The following is a 27,636-nucleotide window of genomic DNA, read 5'->3' on the forward strand; positions in this document are numbered from 1 at the left end:
GATGCTTAGAATCATTTAATGAATGTTCCAAACACACCCTTCACTGGGCTACAGGTAAATTTCACTGGGATGGAAGCAGATGAACCACCCAATCAAACAGTACATGATTACTCGGTTTCCAGAAATCTGGATACCAGAAAAACTCAGTAGGAAACATCAGGATCACCTAGCCAGAGGTTCCTTGTGATTCTTTGCTTCCTCCTCTCCTCTTCCTCCTCCCTGCTAAGGAACTTCTCCAGGGGTACAAATGTTCAGGATGGGAGAAGGGGAAGTCAGGTCCCTTATCTCTAGGGCAAAGAGGAGTGCTGTGACACCACACCCCAGAGACAAGAAGATGATGTGGAGGCACAGGCCTGCTCAATAAATAGTTCCCAGAAGTCTCCACAGTGGGATTAATGGGCCCAGGGACGCTGAACTGCAGGAGCCACCTTCCCGAGGCCAGGCTGTGGCCTGCTCGCTACGTGTTGCACACCAGAACATCTGCAAAAGGTCCCAGGAGGATCTTGTTGAAGATGCAGCGGACCCACACCAGGTAGGTGGTGAAGGGCTTGATGTTCTCAGTGAAGGTGTGGTTCTGCAGAGCCAGGATGTAAGGCACGTAGGTGTTCTCCCCCTGCTCCTGCAGCCACACCTCGTACTTCACCTCCCTCACCTTCAGGTATTTAAGGTTCCATGGGATCTGCCAGGAGACAGTGAGGCGGGCCTCGGAGGCGCCATGCACTGACGCCTGGCACCGTGCCTCCCGCACCTTGCCTGGATATAGGCCGACTGTCCACTTCTGCTTCCGTGGTCCTGGCCGGCCCTTCACCACGCGCCGTATGGTTTGAATGAGGGACGGGATGTCCACCTTGGTGTCCTGGTAGATTCGGAAGAGCCACTCGGGGTTCCGGCAACAGAGATGCCGTGGGACCTCACGGCTTTGCAGGATACGGGCTTGCTCAGCCCGGTCCAGATGGGTGATGCCCCCCTGATCCCAGGGCCGCTCAGGGTGTGTGACTGTGTTCTCTGGCATCATGTTCCGCCAGGCTACATACTGGAGGTCCATGCCAGGCAGCATGGCCAGCGTCTTATAGGGAGTGTAGTGGTCGGGATTGACAGCATATGGGAAGAGCTCTACCACAGTTGCCCCACGGGGCAGGAAGAGGGTGGTGACCAGCTGGGCCCCATGCATGCTGACCAGCATGGAGGCATTGCTGACCAGCCGCACGACATCAGCAAAGGCGTGGTCCTCCAGGGACACTGTCACTGTCTTCATCTGGAACTCCTGGGCCAGTGCCAGCAGCAGCTCTGCCTCATTCAGAATGAGTCTGTTCTGGGTTCGGCTAAAGACCAGAATGTACTCCTCGCCTAGGGGGACTCCTGTGTGGCTCACGTTCAGCTTTTCTGTCATGAACCGTGCAAACTGCCGGATCTCATTGCCTGAGACGAGGATGTTGGCCTTCGGGCCCTGGGGCTGCACAAAGCCATACTGGTACCAGGTAGTGATCTTGGAGAGGCCCACAAAAGCATGGGAGAAGCACAGCAGCCGGCCCAGGGTCTTCAGCTGTGCCCGCAGGAGAGGCTGCTTGGGGCTGAGCAGCTTGTAGAGGTCGAAGTGTGCACCCTCGCCCCAGCCCTCCATGAAGAAGAGCCGTGCCTCGTGGGCCAGGCCGGGAAACTGCCGCAGGGTGTAGAAGAGTGGCAGCAGGTCGTCGTGAAAGACGTGCATGAGGTTGTCGGGGTTGAAGCGGTTGGCGATGAGGGCCACGTCTGGCACGAACACCGGCTTGGGCATGAAGCGCAGGGCAGCAGCAGGCAGCTCCACGAAGTTGAAGTACTGAGTGTTGTGGTCCTCCACGGTGGATAGGTCGAGCAGGGCTGGCTGGAAGCGCCGGGAGCCCAGGTTGGGCAGCATGACAGAGGTGTTGCCATGGAAGAAGATGAACTCCTCAGCCTCGTTGGAGTAGCAGAGCCACTTGAAGCGGCAGATGCGGTCTGTGTGCGTGCGGCCCGTGCACACCATGTGTGTGCCGCCCTCCATCAGGATCTGCAGTGCCTTCGGGTAGTCGATCCTCAGTGCTGGGGCTGGCTCTGTGGCCTGTCGGCCGAGGGCCAGCTCCTCCTCCAGTGTGGCTGCATGCTCACGCAGCCGCACATGCTTCCACAGGACCGCTGCCAGCACCGACACCAGGAGGGCGTTGAACACCGCCGAGAGGTGCATCCTAATGCCACTGTGGGGCCCTAATGAGATGACGGCCACTGGGAAGCACCACAGGCCAGGCGGGCTTCACCCATCCCTATGGGCATCCTGAGAACTGGTGAAAGCCTGCAGGAGGAAAGAAGGAAAAGAAAAAGGAATTGGCAGTCTTCCTGGCATCATTACAAGCTCCTGCTATGTGCCAGGCACTGTAGCTAGGCTCTGTGTGCCCGCTACAGCACTGGATCCTTGCAGCCATTGTGCACATTGGTGATAGGCGTAGTAGATTAGACCATTGTTTAAAATATTCTCTCCCTCCCCATCGCCTCCATGTTGGAAAGTGCATCCCCACACCCGACTTTGGGCTTAGCCATTTAACTTGCTTTGGCCAGTGAGATGTCAGCAGACAGAACATAATCAAAGGTTTGGAAAGTGTTTGGGATGGCCTTGCCCTCTTTATGACACTGCCATAAGAAGAATGTATTCAGGCTAACTTGCTGGCCCCAAGAGGAGCGAGATACGCATGAAGCAGAACTGCTCCGGCCATGCCCTGTTCTAGTTCAGCTGATCCCTCATGACTGAGTGGGCCCAGCCAAGAGCAGCAGTGCGATCAGCCAAACCCAGCCAAGATCAGCCAACACATAGACATCAGGGCTGAGCAACAGCTGATTAAACATCCCTGAAATTCTGGGGCTGTTTGTGATGAAGCACTGCTGCAGCAAAAGCTAACAAAGAGAGGCCATAGGAAAGACAGGCCATAGGAAAATCCCTTGCAGGGGCCTGACATTCCTGGACTCTGGGTAATGACTTTTCCTTAAATGAGAACAACTGGCATTGGAGATCTGTGAACACTGTTCCCAGGTTGCACACCAAGACCCCAGTATGCCGCCTTTGAGAGACACACACACGTATGGTCAGCTAAGCTTTGCTCCTGCTTAAAGCTCCTTTAGAAATCATGCCTGCTGGCTTTTAGAATCCCTTAGGAGGAGGGTAGAAACTCGTCCCCTCAGTGGTAAGATAATTGTATCTGGGTATCATCATTGAAAAATGTTTTGTGTACTGAGGCAAAAAAACCCAATAGGGTTTTAAATGCCCTCTCCCATATACACACACTGACAGAGAGGCCTGGCTAGGGGTGAGCATTTACTCCCTCTTCTTGCGATACTGTGAAGGGTATCATGCCTGCTCTGGGACCCAGGATTATTCAGACAGTTGAAGAAGCTCATCCTTTGTGACACAGGAGCAGCACGGGTAACACCTGACACCTGCAGGGCACTGCACCGGGAGGGAGTAGCGGCTCCTTTATTCCCTTGTGGCTAGGTCCTGATGCAATTCCTGCCTCCCTGCAATGAAAAGAATCCAAGTGCATCTTGCCTAGAAAGAGAAGGTGTCTTTAGCTAGGTTCCCTAAGAAGTAGAGTCAGGGGCAAGGATTTGAATCAAAACAGTTTGAGAAATTATCCCATGAAACACGTGTAGGGGAATGGGAAAGTGAGACAGAGAAGGGACCAAAGCCAACACATACAGGGTACATTAATGAGCAGTTAATGCCATGTGTAGCCTTCCTCCCATGATCATATGCTGGATATAGTATGGAAGCTGGGATACATGTCTATCAACTCCTGTTGGGCATTACTTAGTTGAAGGTCATTCCTGGAGGCATGAGATCTCTTCTGGCCTACTCTTATCCAAAGGTTGGGCCCACAGATATGAATATATTATATACTCCCCACCCCCAAATTTCAGGAAATGAAGATTACCGTGACCAAGTATCATACATTCTAGCTTTTTTTTTTTCTAGTACACCGTATTCTAAGTTCATTAACAACAACAGAAACAAAACAAAACAAAAAACCTGCCCATAATCATCTTAATTAACTTTCCGACCTACTCACCAGGTTGGCAACTTACTGTTTAAAAAATACTGGTCTACTCCAGATGTTCTCAAGCCTGGCTGATTACTGGAATCCTCAGGAGTAGTTGCTAAATAAAAATCCATATTCCCAGGCACCAGTCCTGGAGGTTCTGATTCAGTAGGTCTGGAGTATGGCTCAGGCATCTGCATTATTTGTTTCTTTTATTTCCTGCCTTCTTGTGAATTACTTGAATTCCACTTTGATTTATCAGTAGTGTTTTTGAGTATATCCCTTGATACAGATTTTCTAGTGGTTGCTCTAGGCATCATACTATAATCTGTAACTTATCACAGTCTACTGGTATTGACATTTTACGTTTCGAATAAGTGTAGAAACTTTACCTCCACCTAGGTTCCTTTATAATTGTCTTATGTGTTTCCTCTACATATAATGAGACCCACATCAGACAGTAATTTTGGCTTCAACTGTCAAGTATGATTTCCTCAAGAGGGAAAGGATCATCTATTATATTCACCCATATTTTTACTCTTTATGTTCGTCCCTCATTCCTGATGTTCCAGGTTTCCTTCCATTCCTATATCCCTTCTTTGAAGAACTTCTGTTAGTTCACTATTCTTTTAAGGTCAACTTCCTGGCAACAAATTCTCTTAGTTTTCCTTCATGTCGAAATGTCTGATTTTAGCTTCATTCCTAAAGGATATTTTCACTGTGTATAGAATTTGGGGTACAGATTTTCCTTCTTTCAGTATGTGAAAAATGATGCTGTGACACCTCCTCTGGCCTCTGTGACTGCTGATGAGGAACTGCTACCCTTCGAATTGTTTTTCCCTGGAGGGAATGCATTGTCTCCTGCTGCTCTTAAGATTTTGTTGAGTTTTCAAAAGTTTGACTCTGAGGTGCCTTGGTGTGGGTTTCTTTGGGTTTATCCTCTTTGGGGTTTGCTCAGATTCTTGAATCTGTAGGCTCATGCCTTCCCCCAAATGTGGGAAATAGCCATTATTTCCTTGAAAACTTTTTCAGCCCCACACTGCTCTCCTAGGACTCCAATTACACCAATGCTAGATTAAAAAAAAAAAAATTGTATTGGCCAGGGGCGGTGGTTCACGCCTGTAATCCCAGCACTTTGGGAGGCCGAGCCGGGTGGATCACGAGGTCAGGAGTTCGAGACCACCCTGGCTAACATGGTGAAACCCCATGTCTACTAAAAATACAAAAAATTAGCCAGGCGTGGTGGCGGGCGCCTGTAGTCCCAGCTACTCGGGAGGCTGAGGCAGGAGAATGGCGTGAACCCAGGAGGTGGAGCTTGCAGTGAGCCGAGATCGCACCACTGCACTCTAGCCTGGGTGACAGACAGAGCGAGACTCCGTCTCAAAAAAAAAAAAAAAAATTGTACTGTCCCACAGATCTCTGAAGCTCTGTTAATTTTTTTCCGGTATTTTTTCTCCCTGTTGTTCAGACTGGATGATTTCTATCATTCTGGCTTCATGTTCGCTGATTCTTTCCTGTGTCCTTTTCATTCCTGATTGAGCCCATTCAGTAATCTTAAAATTCTGCTTACTCTATTTTTCATATCTAAAATTTCCATTTAGTTTTTATAACTTCTTTTTTTTGCTAAAACTTATCCTGGACATTTCGGTCATAATGTTATGATACTCTGGATCTTACTTAAATCTTCTATTTTAGTAGCTTCTGTTAAAACTGTACTGGTAAGGGAAAGGAGAGCATTGACTCTTTACTGTTGGGCGGGGGTGGGCATCCAGGCTCCCTACTCAGCCTCCACCAATACCATCGTGGCTGGGAGGGTGAGGGATACTCAGCACAGAGTGTGTGTCAGGGTGTCAAAACCCAGGCTCTGCAGTTGGCCTCCAATGACACCCTGGGGTGTAGATGGAAGTCTAGGCCCCAAGAGGACTATGGTAGTGAAGGACGTATGTTACTACTAGGCGGTCGTGAAAGTCTAGGCTTCCCATCAAGTGGGGAGGGTGTGGGGCAGCTGGTTACCACTAGGCAAAGGTGGAAGTCTAGGCTATCTGATATGGTTTGGTTCTGTGTCCCCATCCAAATCTCATCTTGTAGCTCCCATAATTCCCACATGTTGTGGGAAGGACCTGGTGTGAGATGACTGCATCTTGGGTTGGGGGGGGTTCTTTCCTGTGCTGTTCTCATGATAGTGAATGGGTCTCACTAGATCTGATGGTTTTAAAAACAGGAGTTTCTTTGCACAAGCTCTCTCTTTGCCTGCTGCCATTCACGTAAGATGTGCCTTGTTCCTTCTTGCCCTCTCCCATGATTGTGAGGCCTCCCCAGCCATGTGGAACTGTAAGTCCAATAAACCTCTTTCTTTTGTGAATTGCCCAGTCTCGGGTATGTCTTTATCGGCATGAAAACGGACTAATACGCTATCCATCTGGCCTTTACTAAAACTGAGGGGTGGAGGAGGAGGCAATTTTCCCTGGTGTTTTACAGGAATGGGGTATTTACAGCAAAAAAAAAAAAAGTTTTGCTAAACTGTTCCTTCTTCCAGTCCTTTGACAAAAGAGACCAAGCTTCCTTGGGGCTTTGTTTTGTTCTGTGCTCACTGGCATTCCTGGATTGTGGGCTTCTCTAGCACCACGGTAGAATATATAGGAGGCAAGAAGAAAACCCAGAGAACTCACCATTACGTTGTTCTGTGAGTTCCAGGATCCCTAGCTGGTTCACTCTTTTCTCCACCTTTCAGTCTTCCAATGTTTTATATATAATGTCCAGTATTTTTAGCTATATTAGTAAAAGGGATAGGGATAAATTTGTCTACTCTATTTTGACCAGAACCTGAGGTATCCTTGGCATCCTGCTTTTTTTTAACCAAGCTCCCAGGTGATTCTGGGGTACAAACAGATTTGAGGAAAACCAAGTAGCTCTTAACCAAAGAAGCAGGCCATGAATCACATTACCACTTATCAGTTTAAAAGCTTGGAAATGTTTTCTTATTTCTTTTGTATATAAATTAGAGTAGGCTCAATGTCATCCTTATCATCACATCACCATCACTCAGTTGCTTTCTGATACATCTTGAGTCAGGAAGATGAGGATCACCATTTAGCTGGCACAAGAACCCACAACCCCACTGCCTAAGCTGTGGGCAGCAGTGAGCAGCCTACATGTTAGTTACGCCTTATTAATAGCAACAGCTAGTATGAGTTACTGTTCTGCTTTACTTCACTGCAAAATATCTTTTGGGTTTCAACAACACCTGTATGCCCATAGGAGTATGCCATGCATGTGACTCTTCCCTATCACGTACTATGGGGGAAAGACAAAGGGCCAAACGTTGCAGCCGGAACCCTGCAGAACTTCAGATCAGGTCTATCACTTTGCTGTGTGACACTGGACATGTTACTATGCCTCTCTGGCTCCTGGATGCCTGGATGATCAGATAAAGCATCACGCTGACCTGGGCTTCTCACCTGTTTAGCAATAAACTATGAAGCAGGATGCCAGCAATAAACATAAGCCCAGCTAAGCCAGGATACAAAGGAGTGGCTTCATTTTTTGTTCTCAGAAGGGAGAAAGGAAAGGTGACTCCCACTCAGGCAATCATGTCTACCCAGAACCTTAGAAGATGACCTTATTTGGAAAAAGGCTCTTTGCACAGACAATTAGATAAGAATCTTGAAATGAGATCATACTGGATGAGGATGGGTCATAAATCCAATGTGACTACCCTTAAAAGAGACAGAAAAGGACACACGGAGAAACAGAAGGCCATGTGAAGATGAAGACGAGACTGGAGTGATGTAGTTATAAGCCAAAGAACCAGCCCGGATGACCAAAACCATTAGAAGCAAAATAGAAGAAAGGAAGGATTCTCCCCTAGAGCCTTCAGAGGGAGCATGGCCCTGCTGACACCTCAATCTTAGACTTCTGGCTTCTAGAACTGGGAGAGAATAAATTTCTTTCATTTTAAGCCACTAAATGTGTGCTAATTTGTTGCAGCAGCTCTAGAAAACTAATATAGGGACCATAAGAATTCATTTGAAAAAGGGGTTCTGTGCTCTTAAGAAGGAATTCCACTGCTACAAAGGTTAACAACCACTAAGCAAGTCCTCATTTTACGCAGAGAAGCAATTTGCCCAACGTCACACAGCAAATCAGGAATAAGAATGGAAGTGTTCTAGAACACACCTGCTGCAGCACTGCCTCCCAGTGGGGATGACTAGGGAGACCAGCAGGTCACCAGCAGGCCCAGCTGTGAAGCTTCTGTGTTCAGGTTCTCATGAAGTTAGGACTCCACTTCGCCATCCACCTGCCTAGCTCCACGGCCCAGGCCAGTCTGATATGGATGAGCTGCTTGAACCCTCCTGAGGGGTGGGGAACTTCTATCTAGGACGGTCAGAACACCTCAGTCTCGGGAAGCCAACTCCATACATTAGTTTGACTTGTGGATTTGCTCTTCTGGAGACACCTTTAAAGGTATCACTGATCAATCAGTAGCTATCACATCATCTCCCAAACCAGCCTGGCTCTCAGTTTCCAATGCATTACTGGTTGCAGGTAGCTCCCAGAAGAGGATATGCACTGTCTGGATAAGTTTGAGGATAAAAAGACAGAAAGACTCGGGTTCAAACCCCAGCTCCTCGACCTACTGCATGTCCTTTCTAAACTCAGGCTCCTCATCAATGAAAATGGGGGTACAGTACCCACCTCACAGGAATGTGGAGGTCAGAAATGATGTATAGTTGAATTTTGTGAATGGTGATACTCAACCACTTTTGACTTATAAGAACCAAAATTTCATTCCATCAGGTTCAACCTAACAGGTGCAGTATATAGTGGAGCCGAAAATAAAAAGGTTTTAAGGCACCAGATAGCTAATAAAAGGCCACTGGGATATAGACAAAACATTGGCATTTTAAAACATTTTGGACATACGTGGCTGCCTTCATCTGACTCAACGCAAAAACTGATCAGTGGTGAGGCAGGCACTGTCACTTTTCATCACAGTCATTTGAAACAAAGGATTTTATAGCTAAGCAGGAGAAGATTCCTTCCAAAGAAGATGGAGACAGACCAGACAGTGAACGCTGTCACTATGTCATTGGTGGCACCTTGGGCCTGGTCAGTCGCCAACCCTCTGCTTCTTGGGCATCCAGGTCGAGTGTACTGACAGACGACATAATGGACACTGTTGCTTCCCCCAGCAGCCACTGCCCTCTTCCTTTTCCTAACAACATCCCTAGTGTGCCCAGAAAGCCACCCTCCTGCTGACACCCACGAGGCTCAGAGAAGCTCAGACCTTGCACCTCAGGTGGACTGTCAGCAGAGCCTACTTCTTGGGCCAGTTACTGGCCCGGCCGTGGCAAAGTTACCTGAGTGGGACCAATTCAGCTGAGGAATGAGGTGTCACATGCCATGTTCCTACCCACTGGACAGAAAAAGAAGGTGTTGTCCCAAGGCTGCTGGCTGCCATCTGCTGACCATGCGGAAACCAGCTTGAGGCAAAGACAGTGCCTAGGACGGCATGGCCAAAGAGATACAGACGACCCTGGTGACATCTCCAAGCCCCATCTCTGGACATCCTGCTGTGAGAAATGGTAACTCCTCATTGCTGAAGCCAGGTTGGGTTGGGATTTTGGCTTCCCACAGCCAGAACATTCCAACTGGTATGGAGGGAGAACTTGTTTGCAAAGTGTCATGCATGAGGCAAACATGCAGGGTCTGGCTGCATCTCCTGTTTCTGAGCTCTGTGCTCTAGCTTAGGGGGATTATTTGGCATCAGTTTCCCCTGGACTCTTCTATAACTTGGGTAAATGAAGCCCCCTCCCTAAGAAACCTTTTCATGAGACATGAAAACAATCAAATAGAGGATCTGCGACAATTTTCTATACAGGTGCCACCTGCCAGTAGGGAACGAGAACTAAGGCCACCAAAGTGTCACAGCACGGGCAGAAGGTGGGCTTCAGTGAGCCCTGCAGGCAGGAAGTACCAGACCCCTCCTGAGGAGCAAACAAGTCCTCTGGTGTGGCTGTTTCCTGGAGCTTTCAGAGGGACAGAGATGTGATATCTGAACAGTACAAAGGCAGGGGCTAGGAGGCAGTCCAGGGAATGTGACCCAAGGACACCACACAATCCAGTCTGGTTGGAATGGATGGTTCACAAGGAGAAGTAGAGAGAAACTTAGAAAAATCAGCTGAGGGTGTGATGCCAGATCAAGGAGTTTGAACTGTATCTTATAGGCAATAGGGAGCTATTATAGGTCTTGGAGCAGAGCAGCCTGGAGGTTCTCTGGGAGAACAGAGGTAGAAAAACCAGTTAGGGGCTCCCAAGCTCAGAGTCTCCCCATTTAATACAGGAGAGGAGAGCCTGAGTGTTAGAATGGGGGGCCTAGAAGAGAGCGCACAGAGGAAGCTGGTGGGTCACACTCTGCATGAAGTGGGCACAGGAGCATGTTCCTGATGGCAATTCGAGTCCCAAAGTCTGCAGATGATTTAAATTTAAATAAATTCTGATGAACTCAAAGCTCATCCTTTAATAAAACTTCCACTCATTCACATCTTAATGGGCCTTCTTGGTGGTGAGAGAAGAGGATAAAGTCACAGCTATGTTGAGGGCCCTGCAGAAAGGAGAATATAGTGGGGCCCTGACTTCATGTCCTTCATTCAGGTCTTCAAGGCTCTTGTGGAACACGGGCTGAGAACTTCTGGGCCAGCCACAGGTGAGAGGCCAGAGCTCTGTGGCTGCCTTCTTAGCTGGGTTTTAACATCACCTCCAGTCAGCCTTGTTCATCTCTAGGGGAGTGTCCCTGTGAGCCTAGAAACCCTGCAGCTGAGAAATCTAATTAAACTCAGTGTTTCCTCAGTCTTTTCCAACCCATACACCCATTGATAATAAAGAGAAACTCTCTCATGCCCCAAACTGACCTGTAAAGTTCAGTATCCCCTTCTCCCTCATTCATAAGACTCTCTTCTGCAAAGTCTGCTCCTCAAGACCAGTGGATTCTATCAAGCTTTACTTTCTGAAATCGGTATTTTATATCAACATCTATCTCTATATTTTACTTTTCAATGTAAAATTATATCACTGCACATGTTCTTTCAAATAGGCATGCCCCCAACTGGACATTCTCCATACAACCCCACCAACTAAGAACTACTGTGCTGAACTACATTAAAGTGCTGATATGACCATTTTTGACCAGTGTCCCATGGTCCTGCCATAAGAACCAACTATCCTTACCACCATCATGGTATGGACAGTTCTTCTCAAGAGAGGACACCTGCGTGCCCAGTAAGACATGCCCTCAGCTGGAGTTCCGACATCTGATCTCTAGGAGGAAAGAGGAGAAGCCAGGAGCTAGAAAGAAACCAGAAAGAGGGAGAGTTCATTGACATTTGAGGTTAGGAGAAGAAAAAAAAAGGATAAAATAAGAAAAGGGACAAAAGGTTTAAAAAGAGAATGGAAAGACAGCAAGGAGAGACTGTCTTACCAGGGGGTGGAAGGGAGACCACCCTGAGATCCTCAGCTCAGATCTAGACCAGGGAACTGAAGAGGAACTCACACTGGGGTGGCAGGGAGGAAGGCACCAGGGAGGAACATGAGCAGGAGGAACAGTGGGAATATTTGTGAGTGTTTACCCTAAAGGAATGACTGGACTGGCAGTTGTAAGAGGAACTATGTCAAGCACAGTTCAAACACTTTTTGTATACACAAAATATCAAGGTGCTAATTTCAGACACTGATTCTCCTCCCACAAAGTATCTAGTGATAACTGTCATAGCTAAGGAAATGGTTGGAATTATAGGCGTTCCTAGTTCAGTTCACCAAGAGGGCCTGGAAGCAATGACAGTGCAGTAGCAATCAGTATACCCAGCACCCAGATCTGTGTTTCTAAAAATCTTTCTCTACAAAAAGGAACCAGAGCTCCTTGGAGAAACGGTTTATTCCAGGGCTAGGGCAGGGAAAGTACAAGACAAGCTTGGAACATTTTGTAGTGCCAGAATGTAAAAGTATTAAAAAAAAAAATGATGGGGAGACAGTGAAAAGGCACAGGAGCCAGCATGAAAGAGCTCCCAACAGCTAAATCTTGGATAATTTTAGTACCAAAATTAAAAAGTAATAGTAATGAATTATAACCCATAGAATAAAATATCCATGAGTCAATATTGATATGAATAAATAATTAGGAGAGAAAGGACAGCTCTTCCTTAGAGAATTCCAATTAAAAAATGTAGAAGCAATCATGGAAATAGATCACCATTTGGCAAACATCACAGTAATAACTGTTGCAGGCAAGATCTGCTGATAGATGCTAAAATTAGTGGGTGAAAAAGTATGATGAGAGGATATTTGCATAGTCTCAAAGATTCTTCCCATGAGGTGCATATTAATTACAAAGGTAAAAATAGAAACTACAGTAGAGAAGCCTGGCAGACATGCCCTGAACCAAGTAATCAAAATTAACATCACCTGTAATAACCTATTGACGTAATGTACCCCTTTATATGATGCACTGAGACAAGACCTCACTTCTGTGGTTTTCTTGCCCAAAATGCGTAACTTCAATCTACATTTCTAAATGGGGATCCGTGATTCTCGCTCCAGTTCTAGCTCTGAATAAGGTCTGTAGGTTAGCTAATAGAGAAAACCTTAAACCCAATTTAAGGGATGTTCTACCAAATACCTGGCCAGTACTTGACAGGGCTAAGGTCATAAAAGACAAGGGAAGATGGAGGAGCTGCCTCAGATTGGAGGAGACTAAAGAGACACAGCAACTTAATGCAGTGTGGGATTCTGGTTTGCGTCCTGGACCAGAAAGGGAATATTAGTGGGACGATTTTGAATAAGGTCTGCAGTTTAATGTGTTGTGTGAATTTCCTGGTTTTGATCATTACATTGTGCTCTGTAAGATGTTAATAGTAGGGGAAGTGGGGAGAAATGGTTTATGTAACTTTTTTGTAAGTCTAAAATGTATTCAAAATAAAAAAGTTATTTTAAATTATCTATTTTTCAAATAAATTAGATAAGAAACATGAGTTTTTATTTTGTTTTGTTTTTTTGAGACAGGGTCTCACTGTGGCCTTGCCCAGGCTACAGTACAGTGGCATGATACCAGCTCACCGCAACCTCAAATTCCTGGGCTCAGGCGATCCTCCCATCTCAGCCTCCCAAGTAGCTAGGAGTATGGGCACGGGCCACCAGCCTGGCTAATTTTTAAATTTTTTGTAGAGAAAGGGGTCTGGCCATGTTGCCTAGGCTGGTATTGAACTCTTGTCCTCAAGCAATCCTCCTGCCTCAACCTCCCAAAGTGTTGGAATTACACGTGTGAACCACCACACCCAGCTGAGAACATGAGTCTCTATAAATATTAATGACATGTAAAATGACATGAACGTGGTTTGCTCTAAAATCCTCCAGCAAACAAAGTAGACAGACAGAACCCGACAGGGGGATACTGATCACTGTGGAAGATGGTGGAGTTCTTTATATATTTGTACTCTTTTGTGTTTACTTGACAAAATAAATAAGTTAAAAAGGAAACAGTAAAGAATTAAAGAAATCACTATTTATAAATTACAAGAGAATTCTGAAGAGTAACAAGAAATAAATCGATATTCAGGAAAAACAAAACTAGGCCCTCTCTGGAGAGATGGGAGGCAGATGCATGCCCTATGAGCTGATGCACATTTTGCCCGGATCAAAGAATAGCTTCCAACAGAAGCTAAAGCCAAAACAGACAAACCCAGGGAATATCAGCTAGAAGAGAGGAAAGACTTACCTCCAACATGAGTGGGCATCTCAGCCACCAGGCATCATCTCTCTAGTGATCATTCTGCCACCTGCCCCTCTCTTAGGCAGAATTGGCAGCAGGTGGGGATATGGGGCAGTGGCTGCAGGCAGGAGTCTAGGGTCCACATCTGGACCTGGCTGACTGTACATGCAGTGGCCAATCCCAGCAAAGCACTGAGATCAGGGCCTTAGGGCAAAGCTCATAAACCAGGAAATATGGGTGGGGGCCTTGTGAGGCAAACTAGCAACTAAGCAGAGACTAGCCTTTGAGACTGGAGGACATGGGGGCTGCTTCTAATTAGCTGCTAAGTCTTCCCAATCCCCCAGTCCCTAACCCCTCCCAACTCCATCCTCCTATCCCCACTCTCAGGCCCTGCCAGAATAGTGTTGATGGAAGGCAGGACAGACTGGCCTGCATGGACCTGCGCTGGGCATTTCAGGTTTCTGAGTTACCCTTCCAAGGGGAAAATGGGAAGAAAGTTTTGCTGGGGATGGACAGAGCAACATTCTGCTAGAAACAGCATGGTGGTTAGAGCATAGGTCCTGGAGTTCTGATTGCCTGGGGATTTCTACCAACTTTACCACTTATGAGCAGGCAGCCTACACCGCTGTCTGATGAATACCCCACTCCCATACCCCCCAGGCAGGTTAGCTTTGAGACATGTTCTACACTGGCTCCCAGGGTTCCCCAGTGGGATTAAGTCCCAGGGTTACCCACTGGTAACAAGCGTGACACACATACTTTTTGGCTGCCTTCCCTTCCCTCTCTCACTTTCTCACTCCCCATTCATGTTTACAAGTCTATTGGGACTGAATACAAATCATCTACTTGTTAAAGAATCCTTGTCTTAGGATCTCAGGATCTGCTCCTGGGAGACTTAAAAAAAAAAATAGATCTAGTCCTGAATCCAGAGGAGAACCTTAATAAACATAGATATTACTGTATTTTGTCACTATGGAGACATGGAAAGCCACCCTTGCACTTCTACCTACTGTGAATTAGGTAGCCAAAGTGTGGTAGTAGGAAGCCAACAAGCAATTGGGCAGTCAGTGGTCACTACAAAACACTGTCAGTCTATTTCCCACACTCCTGTGGCACCTGCCACTCCTCCCAACAACCTGCATAAGCCAGCCAAACTGAAGGATCATGCAAAATCTTCAGGAAGGTTTTCAAAAGACAACAGATGGAGGCAAGGAGTACATTAATCGGATCTCCAGCCCTAAAGAAGATAAAGAGGCCTTTCCCCATCACCACATCGAAATGTTCCTGGATAATAAACACACAATTCTCTAGGAGGAAAATTCACAATGTTGGAGAATAACTGGGCCAAGTTGCTTACTGGGCAACAGACCCAGTGATTTCCCCTTTCTCCAGGCCAATTTTCACTGCTGTGGGGCTATCACAGCCTGGAGAGGCTGCCAGTCTCACTGACAACAGAACAGCAGCAAGGAGGCAAGGGAAGTGAGAGAGCCCAGGTGGGCCTCCTTGGCCTTAGAGACTGAAGAGACTTGGAGCTAAGCCGCTGTCTTCCACAGGACTGCAGCCTGGTCTGACTGACGCTGTCTGCTTGGTCCTGATGTCTGACTGTTCAGGGAAGTCTGTGCACCAACTGCCTCCCCAGGGCACTAGCGACAAAGGGGTAAGAATTCTTTCAGACTGAAGGCCTCCATGCCCCACTTCATCTGTCTCCTGGCTCTGCTGAAATGTGCAGGGGCCAGGATCCCAGCATCACAAGAAATATGACTGTGCAGTGACAAGGAACTCCCTCTCAGTTTTAAGCAGCCCACCCTCCTTTGTACACTTACTCTGAGAGCACAAAAGCAGAGCTGGAATGTGCCTCTCTTGCACCTGCTGTCCGTAATCCTGTCCCCAGTGAACCCACTTCTGAGCAGTCATGCAAGCTCACCCTGTCTGCAGTCAGATCTGGCTAGCACCCCAACCTGTTGAGCTCCTGCTACGTCTCAGTGCTATGCTAGGTCCCTCACACGCATACACAGCCTTGCTAAATCCTTCCTTACCCCTGCTCAGCAGGGTGGTGCACTTTGTCTCCATTTTCCATCCAGAGAGAGGCTCAGAGGCTGAACCATGTGTCAACAGTCCAGGATTCAACACCAAGCACGTCCACCTGTGCTGCCTCTCAGAGACAAGGGCTGCCCAGATGGAGTCTTGCCATGAGGAGGTGAGAGGTGGCACTTGGAGGCATGGGCCTCCCAGGATAATACATTTTGTCTCTACTTAGTGCCTTCCTGAAAACAGAGGCTGATTCTTTAGGATGTGCGGGTGGGCATGAAGGTCCAATGGTCACTGATGCAAAGGACCCCACTGCCCTCTGGGCTTACAGAGCCTCCAATGAGATGGGATCCGTACAGGACAGATGGTCTTTGACATAAGCCATTCCACACAGAGGAATAAAAAACAGATCAGCCCTTTTCCTGCTTGGGCAAGGACATGACAGGTGCCCTAACAAAGCGTCCTCCAGCCTTGCCCCTGCTCCATGCCAGGACAGCTGCATGCTTCAGTGCTTCTCGGCTGTCTTGCCCTAAAGTGTTCCTCTATGTACTAGCCCCAACCCTATGAAGTATCATTATTCCCTATTTTTAGATGAGGAACCGGAGGTTGAGGAGGTTGAGTGACTTGCCCAAGGTTACAACAGGTGTGAAGCTTAGGTCTTAACCTAGTGTTCTTGGACTCTAAAGACTGTGTTGAAAACCACCCTCAAGATACAGAGGATCCAGTCTTCATTAAAGTGGGGCAAGGGGCAGAGAAGAGAAAGAAACACCTCAGACATTCAGAGGACTCAATCAGGGAGGAGTGAGCCCAAATAAGGGCACGCACATCCCACCCTACTTTGCAGCCCAGTCCCCTCCTGGACCCATGACAATGACCAGAGAATGCCACTGGCTGACCAGCTGAAAGTCATCAGGCTATGGGGCAGGGAGAAGGGAAGATGAGTGAATGCTGGGTGGATGTGATCACAGTGCTCAGTGGTGAAACTCTTGAAGGAGACAAAAGGGCTTCAAAGGGGACCCAACAAAGGATCAAGGGATCCTTATTTGTTTGCTTTCCTTTAGAAAAGCGGAGGTAATCAAACTAGGAAAAGCTGCCTCTTCCTATCACTCCTCTTACTCGTGCCCTAAGCGGAGTTTTGGCCCCTCCACTGTTCTGGGACCAGCAGCTGATTCCCGTGCTGTAACTCCCAACCCATCCTGCTACCAAGGATCCAATCGGCACCTAAAACTGATTCCCAGATTACCAACAACTATTAAATATGAACCCACTCTTACCTTGAAAAACACACTCAAAATCACCAGCCTCTAACACTTTATGTTCCAGGCAGTATACTGAACACTGTAGGTATATTTTCTCATTCAATCTTCAAACCAACATTAAGAGGCTAACACTATTTCTATTACTCCATTTTATAGATTGGGACACAGAGGCTGGGAGAAGCTAAGTAAATGTGTCCAAGTCCCTCAGCATGTACAGAATGGAGGCAGGATCTGAACATGGATTCTAAGCACTGTCTTATGCTAATAGCCCAGGCACCATTTGGACCTCACCTTCTTGGCATTCCAGGGCCACACAGACCAGGGTACTCCAACACCACCATGTTTATCTGCCTCTGCCTCCTCTACATTGGGTACCAAATTTAGAGACCAACTGGAGTGGGGAACAAAGGGCTTAGTGGCTCAGCCAGGACAAAGCATGATAAAACAAAAATTTTTTCAAAAGAAAGAGAAAAAAGAAATCAACAAGAGATTAAAAACATGCCTAGAAAATCCCTTCAGAAACTGAGGCAGACAGGAGGAAGCTACCAATTCACTCCCTCAAACCACTTTACTAAGCTCCCAAGAGCAGTTAAATGTTATCAGATTCCCAGACTTAGTGAATCCTCCTTTCTAGGATCCCAGCTGTTCCGAGCATCAGAGGATAATGTCAAAAATGCTGTTGCAATTGCAGACCCCAGTAACAGCTGGGCAGGTGGGGTGGGGCCACTTGCCTTGGGGAGCTCACCACGTGAGGGTGGTCATTGGTGCTGGGTGCAGGCTGTACTTCTGGGGGCCCTGGCCAGCCCCAGACACGGGCACAGAAAAGCCCATAAGGGCTTTAAGGTTTGATAAGGAGTAAAAGCTCCAGGAATTCTGGGCCCAGAGTAGGAGGTGCACACTCACATGCCTGCTAGGGCCGGAGCCAATGGAGAAAGTAAAGCTGAGGGTGGGCTGTGTGACCTGGAGACAGAACACCTAATGCCAGCTGATGAGCGAATGGCAGGAAAGCAGCCTGGTGGTACCTATCTGTATCAGTCTGCTTGGGCTCCCATAACAGAATACCAGACTGAGTGCCTTAAATGACAGAATTTTCTCACAGATCTGTCAGGGTTGGTTTCTGGTGAGGCTTCTCTTCCTGGCTTGTAGATGGCCTCTTCTCTGTGTGGTGGGGAGGGAGGAGAGGGGCAGGTGAGCAAGGGGGAAAGGGAGGGAGAAAGGAAGCCGGGAGAGGGAGGTGGGGAGAGAGAGAAACACTCTGATCTCTTTTCCTCTTCTTATAAGGACACCAGTCCTATCAGATTAGGGCCCCACCCTTATGACCTCATTTAAGCTTCATTATTAGGATGATCTATCTCTAAACACAATCACAGGGGGGTTAGATCTTCAACATATAAATGGGGGGAACATGATTCAGTCCATAGCAATACTCTTCTGATTTTCCCAGAGAAGCAAAAATCTATTTAAAATGTGAAATGTCCTCATTTGTAACTTCTGGCAATTATTCAAATTGAGTGAAGACAACGTGCACCAAGGCCTGGGGCTGCTGGCCTCATGGTTGCCAGTTAAAAACGGATGCTCATTTGCAAGCTCTGGTCTAAAGCAAATCCCCTGTCCTGCTGGCCTCACCATGGCCTGTGCCCGGGTTCCCAGTTTTGTGACTGCCAGAACCAGCAGCTCACCGGTCACTCCTCCACAAGAAGGGTTACAGAGGTGGAGGGACCAGACAGCCAGCACCTGCCAGACCCAGGCTGCAGAAGATCAGGCAGGGCCCAGGCCAGGAGGGGGTTAGCAACGGTGCAGAAGGTTTTATATTTTACTTTCACAGCAATTTGACTTTTAAGGATTGTTCACACTTCCAATTGAAAATTATAGAAATCTTATTTTGTCACTGAAAAGTGTTTTTGTCCTAAATGCAGCCTGAAGTACTAGTGCTAGATTGTGGAAGCTTTCAGTCCTGTATTGATTTGTTGTCTTACATGTTGTGAATTAGTAAGGAGTAAACATGTTTCACTAACTCAAGCTTATCCTCAGAATGATCTCTTTCCCCCTCCTTTTTTTTTGGTTATCTGAAGTAGTATATGGAACTGGTATTAATAAGATAATGCTTACATTTGCTCCTAAATTAAATATTAACCTAATGCTATTGATAAATTCAGGCATTTATAGATCAGGTTTTCTGACCAAGGTATTTATCCTTTGGCAAAATCTTGGCAGTCTGAGTGGTTCTTGCAAAACTTAACACATTTAATTATCAAGGCATATTTAACATTTAGTTAAGGGCTCACTTTCTTAGATTAAAACTTTGACATGGGTAGTATCTTCTTGCTTTAGAATAAAGAGCAAAGCAAAGTCAAAGCTGGAGACACTAATCCACCATCAATAGCTGATGACTGTGACTATATTGCCTTATCAATAGAAAAGGAACCCCTTCAAAGCAGGAAAAACTCCAACAGAATTCAAGTCTGTACTACTTCGGTGAGAAGGGTGATGTCAGTCTTTGCTGAGGATAAACCAAGGCTTGAGTGTGGGGCAGGACGTTCGGCCTTCCACCAGCTCATATGCAACCCTCTCACCAGTTTTCAGCCTCCAAATAACGCAGAAACCTTTGCTTGCCACACAGCCTGCCGTGTCATCTGGCTTTTGCTTAGCACAAATGGGTCACCTGGAAGTGACATGTGCCTGTATTGGTCCTCTCTGGCATCACTGTGTACCAGTGTGGTCATAAATGGGGATGCAAACAGGGAACAGAACGGTGGGAACCTCTGTTGTGTGGCTCACAAAGGTAATGGAGAACACGCCTACACCAGGTTTTCTAGGTGGAACTGCAAAATCAAATGAAAACAATTCTTACAGGGAATGCTCAGACCCCAGTGTGTACACAAATCCAGATGGACCCTCAGGCCCAATTTGAGAGGGTTGAACTGATCAAGAGAGCCAAAAACACCCAGTATAGGAAGCATAAAACATTCACAAAGAAACACGAGGAAGTGTGCACAACAAGAGATCATCCAGGGAAGCTGGCTGGAGGGTGGGTGAGTTTTGAGCAAGTTTTGGAGGTGTTTTGGTGGTGATGGAGGATAAGATGAGCATCTCTGTTATGTGTCTACATGTCCCAATTACTCATGACTGCTACAAATCTGTCTGCAGCAAGCATCACTGTCTAGTTCTCACAAATGTCCAGCAAACCATGAGGCCTCCAAGCCATGGGCAGTGATGGCCAGGCCCAAAGCCATGTGCAGTTCAGTGGGCACTGCATACCCAGACAGGTAAAGGTCGGGGAGCCCAGGTTGTGGGGCAGGCACAGAAGTGCCAGGGAAGGCAGGAGATAAAGCTGCCAGGAGACCTGGGTTTCAACAGTGGAGCCCTATGGGCTCAGGTGACTACTTGCAAAGCCTTCTGCAGGGTGACGCTTTATGGCAGCCAGGTCCCTGCCAGACACCCAGGGACCCTGAGATCCCACATCAGCAAGCAGAAGGAGGTGACAGAATTAGGCTGAGTTTTCCTTTGGTCTCATTACCACCATGTCACCCTCAACTCCTCCCTTTCCTAATAATAATGATATTATTATAGCTAAGATCTACTGGCCAATCACTAGGTGCCAGATTCTTCACTTTGCAATGATAATCTTTATTTTATAGATGGTAAAAATCAAAGCTCAGAAAGGTTAGAAAGCCAAGTTTACAGAGGAAGCAATGATAAGACTAACCCAGGTAGGCTGGCTACAGGGTCTGCGATCTCCTTCTTTTTATCTGGAAATAATTTTAAATTTACAAAAAAAGTTGCATGTAGAGGACAAAGAACTCTCCTACACTCTTACCCAGATTCACCAACTGCTAATTTGACATCTTTGTTTAATCATTCTCTCTATATGCAGTCAGCCCTCTATATCTGCAGGTTCTGCATATGTGACTTCAACCAACTGTGGATCAAAAATATTCAAAAAAACTTAAAAATACAAAAAAAGTATCAATTTAAAAACAATATAGTATAACAACTATTTACATAGCATTTACATTGTATTAGGTATTATAAAGAATTTAGAGATGATTTAAAGTATACAGGAGGATTGTGTAGGTTATATGCAAATAATGACACCATTTTATAACAGGCACTTGAGCATCCTTGGATTCTGGTATCTGTGGGGGGTCCCGGAACAAGTCTCCCTGAGGAGGGCAACTGTATACAAATTCTCTCTCTTTTCTGAATCATTTGTAAATAAGTTGAAGAAATCAGGCCACTTTAGCACTCAATACTTTAGCATGTATTTTCTAAGAATGAAAACATTCTCTCACACAACAAAAATTAACGAAATGAATATTGATACTATAATGACAATGATATTATTATTAACATATGGTTTCTATTTTCTGGTCCAGAATCCAGTCCAGGATGAAGCATGGTATCCAGTTATCACCGCTCTCTAGTCCCTTCCGATCTGGGGTAGCTTCTCAGTCTATCTTCAACTTATGATCTTGACAATTTTTAAGAGTCAGGGCCAGCTATTTTCTAGTATATTCCTCAATGTCTGATGTTTTCTCATGATTAGGTTCAGGTTATGCATTTTCGTGAGGAATTAGAGTCTGTACAATTAGTCATTAATACGACCCAACCCTGTGTGAGTCTTTCTGGGACACTCACCTTGGGGCAGCCAGGATAAGGAAGGACTGAGAACCCCTATACTGTGTAGGATGCTAGAAGGAGTAGGGCCACTTTACTGGAGAAAAGAAGCCCCTGCACCCATGGTGTCTTCAAATACCTGAGTTGCTGCACAAGAGTGAGGCTACTCCTGAGGAGTGGATGCAACCCCTTCTACCTGACTGGACACACATGCATGATGGTGACACGTGCAACCCAAGCCCTAGGCACAAGTGTGGACTGTGGGCACATATGATTCCCATTCTGTCCTGCCCAGCACAGCTGTGCCAGCTGCTCAGGGACCTAGAGTAAGAACTGCAAAAAGAAGTCACGGGGAGGTGGAGCTCAGCATGGTCAGTTGAAGGAAGACTTTTCTAAAGACTAGAGCTGTTTGAGCATGGAGGAATCAGCTACTTTGTAGGGTAGTGAGCCCCTGCCTGGAAGTGGTCTAGCAAAAAACAAAAGCAACCCATGTGGACTACTCCACAGCGGGGATAGGGCTGGCCATGGTGTCTTCCAAAGCAGGACTCAGTGGATCCGTGGACCTGTTGTAGCAGTATCACCTGGGATCTGAGAAATGCAGAATCCTGGGCCCCACTTCAGACCTGCAGAACCAGAATCTCTCTGAGATGAGGACCCAGGAACTTGTGTCTTAATAAAGCTTCCAGGTGATTCTTACGTGTGCACAATACTGAGGGGAACTGCTCTGAGGTTCTTCTAACATTTCACAATTTTGCAATACTCAGCAAGGCATTTCTATCTAGCCCAGGTTAAACAACTAATTCAATTGAGAATAACCCTCCCCATAAGTATCAGTAAAGGCTAAATAAATTCTGTTCCTAGCTTTTGCTAAGATGATGCATAAGCCTAAGCTCTGGGACAATGTGAGAAGCCCGCCAGACTCTAAGCTCCCTTTTGAGACAAGTCGCCCCAACCCATTCCTTCCCACACAAAGTGCACCATTTGTGGTGTGGGAGTGGCAAGAAACGAGTCCAGGTCTCTTGGCCACAGCTAAATGGACTAAGGATGGAGTCTGGGTCTAAAGCAGCCACCAGTAGAGGACATAGGGAGATGGCCATCCCTGCAGGCCAGCAGAGAGGAGGTAGGTCCCCCGAGAAAGAAGCCCCTGAACAGAGCAAATTTGGACAGCATCTCCAGTTCCTTACAATGGCTACTGTGTGACTCTCTTGGAAGCTCTGGGACCCAGCACAACTGTGGCAACTCCAGATGCCACTCCAGGATGTGCCATGATTCCTGCCACAAACCTCCACTGTCAAAGGACCCCGGGGTGTGTTTCATCACTGGGTGTGGCAATACAGCAGACCAGATCCCCAATCCCTTCCTAAGGCTTAGCTCAGGGCTGAGGAGCAACTACACAGCAAAGAAGGGGCCTTCTCTTAGTCTTTTCAGAATGGAGAAAACAGATAAATTTGTAGCATAAGATTGTACCAATGGCAGTCACCACTGGCAGAGTGAAAGATCTGATTCTGGAGTATGTACCAGTGCGGACATGGGAAGCCAGAGAAAACAAAAGGACTTGTCCAGGTTAACTAAGAAAAAAAGGATGTTGGCCTCTGGGTAGGGGATAAAGATGAATGGTCTCACCATCTTACTTTACTGAGCACCTACTATGCGAGAGGCGCTGTCTTAAGCCTTTTTCCTGACCTATTTCATTTAAGCCTCACCCTCCAATGCAGTACCAATATTATCCCCATTTTCTTTTAACATGAGAAAACCAAGTTTTAGTGGAGTTAAGTACCTTGCTTAAGGTCTTAAAGCTCAAGAAGGGGCACCAGGATTTGAACCTGCCTCTCACTAAGGTCTTGTTCTTAGTACTGTGCTCATCTGTCATCAGACTTGGAGGAACACTCAATGGCAGATAAGCAGAGTAGACTGTAGAGCAGTGAGTTTTTATTAGTCAAGGGCAGAGCAGGTGTGGTGGCCCTGGAAATGTAGAACCACAGGCCCTGGACTGTAACTTAGCAACCCAAGGCTTCTTGCTGTAATTCCTCCCCACCCAGCCAGGCAGAGGGTACCCAGCTGTGACAGGTGGCTTAGGGAGCTGTGGCCATTCTCTCACCCTAAGGAGAGTCTAAGTAACATACTAGTGTGATAATTATCCCATGTGCCCTGGTACTGTGCTGAGAGGGTTAAGCCATCAATTTAGAATTACAAAACCACTGCCCTTTAGAGCTACAAGAACCCTTAGAAATGATTTCCTCCAACTCTTTATTTCATAAAAGAGGTCTGGAGAGGCAGTGTGAGCTCTCACAGGCAGCCAGGATTAAAATGGCAGAAGGTTGGCTCTCAGTCCGGGGCTCCTTCTCCTCCCTTATCCACAGCTCAAGGGCTGCTCTCCTTCGCAAAGCAGAGATAAGGCTCAGAGAATTATGCAGCCCCAGAACATTTCCCAGGAGCTAAACGAAGGCATTTCTTCTCATACACAAGCTTCCCAGGTCCCACGAAGCCTGCACCCTCACCCAGCACTGCCCCCTCACCCAGCCCTGCTGTCCAGTGATGAGACCCTAAAGAGGCGACAGGGCTTGCCTGGGCTGCCTCTTCCTAACACCTCCTCCCCTGAACTCACTCAGGGACTGTCCCCTACAGCTTCACCACGCATCCAACACCAGCCACAGAGAGGAAACACACAGCCAAGCTGCAGGGTCCTGCCTCTGACCCACTTGGTGCGAGAAGACTCCCTGCTGCAAGACTGGAGGCTGCCCCAGGTCATAACTGGGCTTCAAGAATGCAAGAACAGCAAGGACGATGGGCAGCAGAGAAGGAGAATTACATGGCACCAGTTCTGGAGGTGGAGATGCCAGGATATGAATTCCCATCCCTGTCACTTAGCAGCTACGTGACCTTAGGCCAATTCTTAACCTCTCCAAGCCGTCACTTCCTGGCTTGAAAAACACAATTATACCTACTTCACAGGGTAGTTTTGTGAATTCAAAGAGACAGCAAAGGCAAAGCACCATGCCTGACAATTATTTTTCTAATATTATTATTAATCGTAATGGTAAAATAACTCCTGTTCACTGGCTTTCACTCTCAGCCAGGCACAGTGCTAACTGCTTTACACGCATTATCTCATTTATTCCCCACTACCTGAAGTAAATGCTATTAATTCAATTTCACATTTAAGAAGATATGCTTAGAGGCATTAAGTGAATTGCCCCGTGATACACAGCAATTAAGTGGAGGGGTTAGGATTCAAAACCAAGACGGACTCCAAAGCCCATGATGACATTTGCAGGTTCCACCTTTCACATTCATTATTTCATCCAATTTAAGAAACCCTGGGAATCACGTGATTGGTAGGTCCTGGGGGAAAGTATCCCACTGACAACCAAGCTGAGATTGGCAAGGACCCTTGGAATGGGGGATTTGGTAATCTAATTTTCTAGTTAGTACAATATTTACTAGAAGGCTTTGTTTATTGCTAAATATTTTCTAAAGCAAGGCTCAGAGCAAGAACTTGCCAACTAGCATGCTTACATGGCCACGGTGGGCCCAGCCACCAGCACCATGCCCTCCTTTCTGCTGAAGATCTCCACTCTCCTTCTCGTTCTCGCAGGGGCCCAAGGCTCAGGAAGGAACGTGCTGACCATCCCTGGGGATGAGGGGACCTATGCTCTTTCCTAGCTCTGCAGGGACTGAGATTCCTCAAAATTAATATTGAAAGGATGAGCTGGAAGATCTGCAAGATTCATGAGAGCCAGAGAGGGCAGCTAGTCCCATTAAAGATGAACCTGGACTCCAAGCACCTCTAACACTTTCTGTCGTTAGTCACCACGACTGCTGATACTTGCCACACACTTACTGTTAGACATACTGGGCTGAGGACTTGCCTGGCACTATTTCATCGTCACTGCAACCCCGTGATAAAGGCACTGTACTTTCATCTCCACTTCACAGAGAAAGAAACAGAGGCTAAGAGAGGATAAGTGACTTGCTCAAACACACACCGCTAGTAGCCGAGAACCAAGATTTGAAGGCGGGGCACATATTGTAGTAAACATTTGGTGAATGAAACCTCCTCTGTCTATGCTCTTAGCTACTAAGTCCTATCAAGCTCGCCCCATAACCCTGAAGTCATCCCTTTCCACGCGGAGCCTTGCTTCTCCCCAAGAGTACGCTCTAAGTGTTGGCTGGCAATAAAGTAGGCAGACACTGGTCGCTCTGCACCCGGTGCAAGACTCTGGCCTGAGGGTCACATACTTTAGCAGAGAGTTCCCATCAGTGAGCTGGAGACGGGTTCCTAAACACACACATGGAGTCAGGATTTCACTGGGTTCCTTCTTCAGAGGCTACTCTGGCACTGCCAAGCAGGCCGTGGCAAGCTCTTACCACCGGACACACATGGTAGGTGCCCTACTGGCCCCCAAGGCGCCCAGGGATCAGCTGCAGGCCTGCCGGGGTTCTGCCTTCAAAGGCAGTTCGGGAGGCCCAGGCCCGCTCCGCGCACCTCGCGTGGCTCCCCACCACCCCCGCCAAATGTGCACCACCCATCACCTCCCAAAGCAAAAGGGCCTGAGGACCCGACGCCAGTGCCTGCCACGAGCTGAGGGCTCGAACTGGCAAGCCCCAGGGCGTTGCCCCGGTCCCCGGCCCCCGGCCCCCGACCCTGAGGGTCCACCCCCGCCCCGCCCACCTCCCGCGCCTCCCTCAGCTCGCTTCACACGTCACCCCTCAGTTCTGCAAACTCTCCTGGCTCCCGAAGGCGTCCTAGAACCTCCCCCTCACCCGGGGCCCGGCACCGCGTCGTCCCCTCCAGGGGGCCGAGGATTCGACACCTCCACTTCAAGTCCCAGGCGGGTGTCGGAGTCCGCTCCAGCCCCGAGCGCGCGCGTCTTACCTGAAGCCTGGACTCCGCGGGACGAAGCCACCTCCGCCGACGCGTCCAGGAGGCCCCACCGCGGCGCCGCTTTCCCACCCCGCCGCCGCCCCCGGCGCCAGCTTGTGGCCCAGGAGGCCCAGAAGGCCCAGGCAGCCAGCACAGGTTTGGCCGCGCCGCCGGGTTCGCAGCGACCGCCACCTCCAAGCTCGCAGGTGTCCGCCGTGCGCCTGCCCGGCGGGCGAGCCCGGCGCGGAGCCTGTGCGCCTGCGCAGAGCCGCGAGTTCGGTTGCCCTGGCCCCGGCCAGAACCTTGGCTCGCGGAATCCTGGGAGGTGTAGTTTTGCTTCCGAGGACAGCCCGCGCCGCCACCAGCCTGCGGAATGTTGGGAGTGATAATTTGCGCCCGGAGAGGCTGAGTTTTACTTAGTGTTAGGATTACACAGTTATGGGAGTTCTGGTAATAAATTTAAATGCAAGTTTAACCAACAACCAAATGTCATTGTAAAGTCAAGGTAATTAATACGTTTACATGCTTTAAAAAATTGTAATGCTACAGAGAACTTAGAAAAGCACCAGTCCTCTGCGGCACCGTTCCATTAACCAGCTGTCACCTTATCCCACCGTCCAGTCCTGGCTGTCCAGTCTTCAAGGGCAGCTACTTATGGCTGTGGCATCTGGCATTCCCGCGGATTCTCAGAATATACATATGCCCCTATTTCTTGATTTATGAATTTTAGATCTTTTGACTTCTTTTTTAGATCTCTTGACTTTTTTTGAACTTAAGTCATCGAGAGATGCACCTACCACCACCAACTCCACCTCCATAGAGCTATAAGATTTCTACCTATCAAATTGGGAAAGCCCTGCCTTTAATTTGTGATTATTTTAAATTAGCCCAAATGTTAAGGTATTAAGTTGGTAAATTTTTGCAGGGCAATTTGTCAATACAGCCAAAAACCTTTAAAAACATGTAGTCAAAAGCCTCTAACCAAGAAATTCTAATAATTGTGGATGACTGCAAAGGCTGAATAGTGTTGTTTAGATGATAATAAACTGAAAGGCTGAAGTGGTGATA

At 47.5% G+C, this 27,636-nt stretch overlaps 1 protein-coding gene across 3 annotated transcripts; it reads right to left on the reverse strand.

The window, feature by feature from the left end:
- Positions 1 to 26,830, reverse strand: POMGNT2 (protein O-linked mannose N-acetylglucosaminyltransferase 2 (beta 1,4-)). Of its 3 annotated transcripts, none has more exons than XM_009445241.4 (2): positions 26,581 to 26,830; positions 1 to 2,305 (listed from the first exon to the last, which is right to left on the reverse strand). In XM_009445241.4, exon 2 carries the CDS (start codon positions 2,198 to 2,200, stop codon positions 458 to 460), a length of 1,743 nt encoding a protein of 580 aa, XP_009443516.3. In that variant the 5' UTR covers positions 2,201 to 2,305; positions 26,581 to 26,830; the 3' UTR covers positions 1 to 457. The 3 variants fall into 3 exon arrangements, with proteins under 3 accessions (XP_009443516.3, XP_009443517.3, NP_001012742.1); XM_009445242.5 differs by lacking the exon at positions 26,581 to 26,830 and adding an exon at positions 11,268 to 11,384; NM_001012724.1 differs by lacking the exon at positions 26,581 to 26,830 and having other exon boundaries at positions 458 to 2,200.
- Between the last annotated feature and the right edge of the window lie 806 nt (positions 26,831 to 27,636).

Source organism: Pan troglodytes, chromosome 2 (genome assembly GCF_028858775.2).
Source record: "Pan troglodytes isolate AG18354 chromosome 2, NHGRI_mPanTro3-v2.0_pri, whole genome shotgun sequence".
Lineage (NCBI taxonomy): Eukaryota > Metazoa > Chordata > Mammalia > Primates > Hominidae > Pan > Pan troglodytes.

Coding starts and splice junctions, on each gene's coding strand:
- POMGNT2 (XM_009445241.4), bottom strand. CDS start 2,200: ATGCACCTCTCGGCGGTGTTCAACGCCCTCCTGGTGTCGGTGCTGGCA.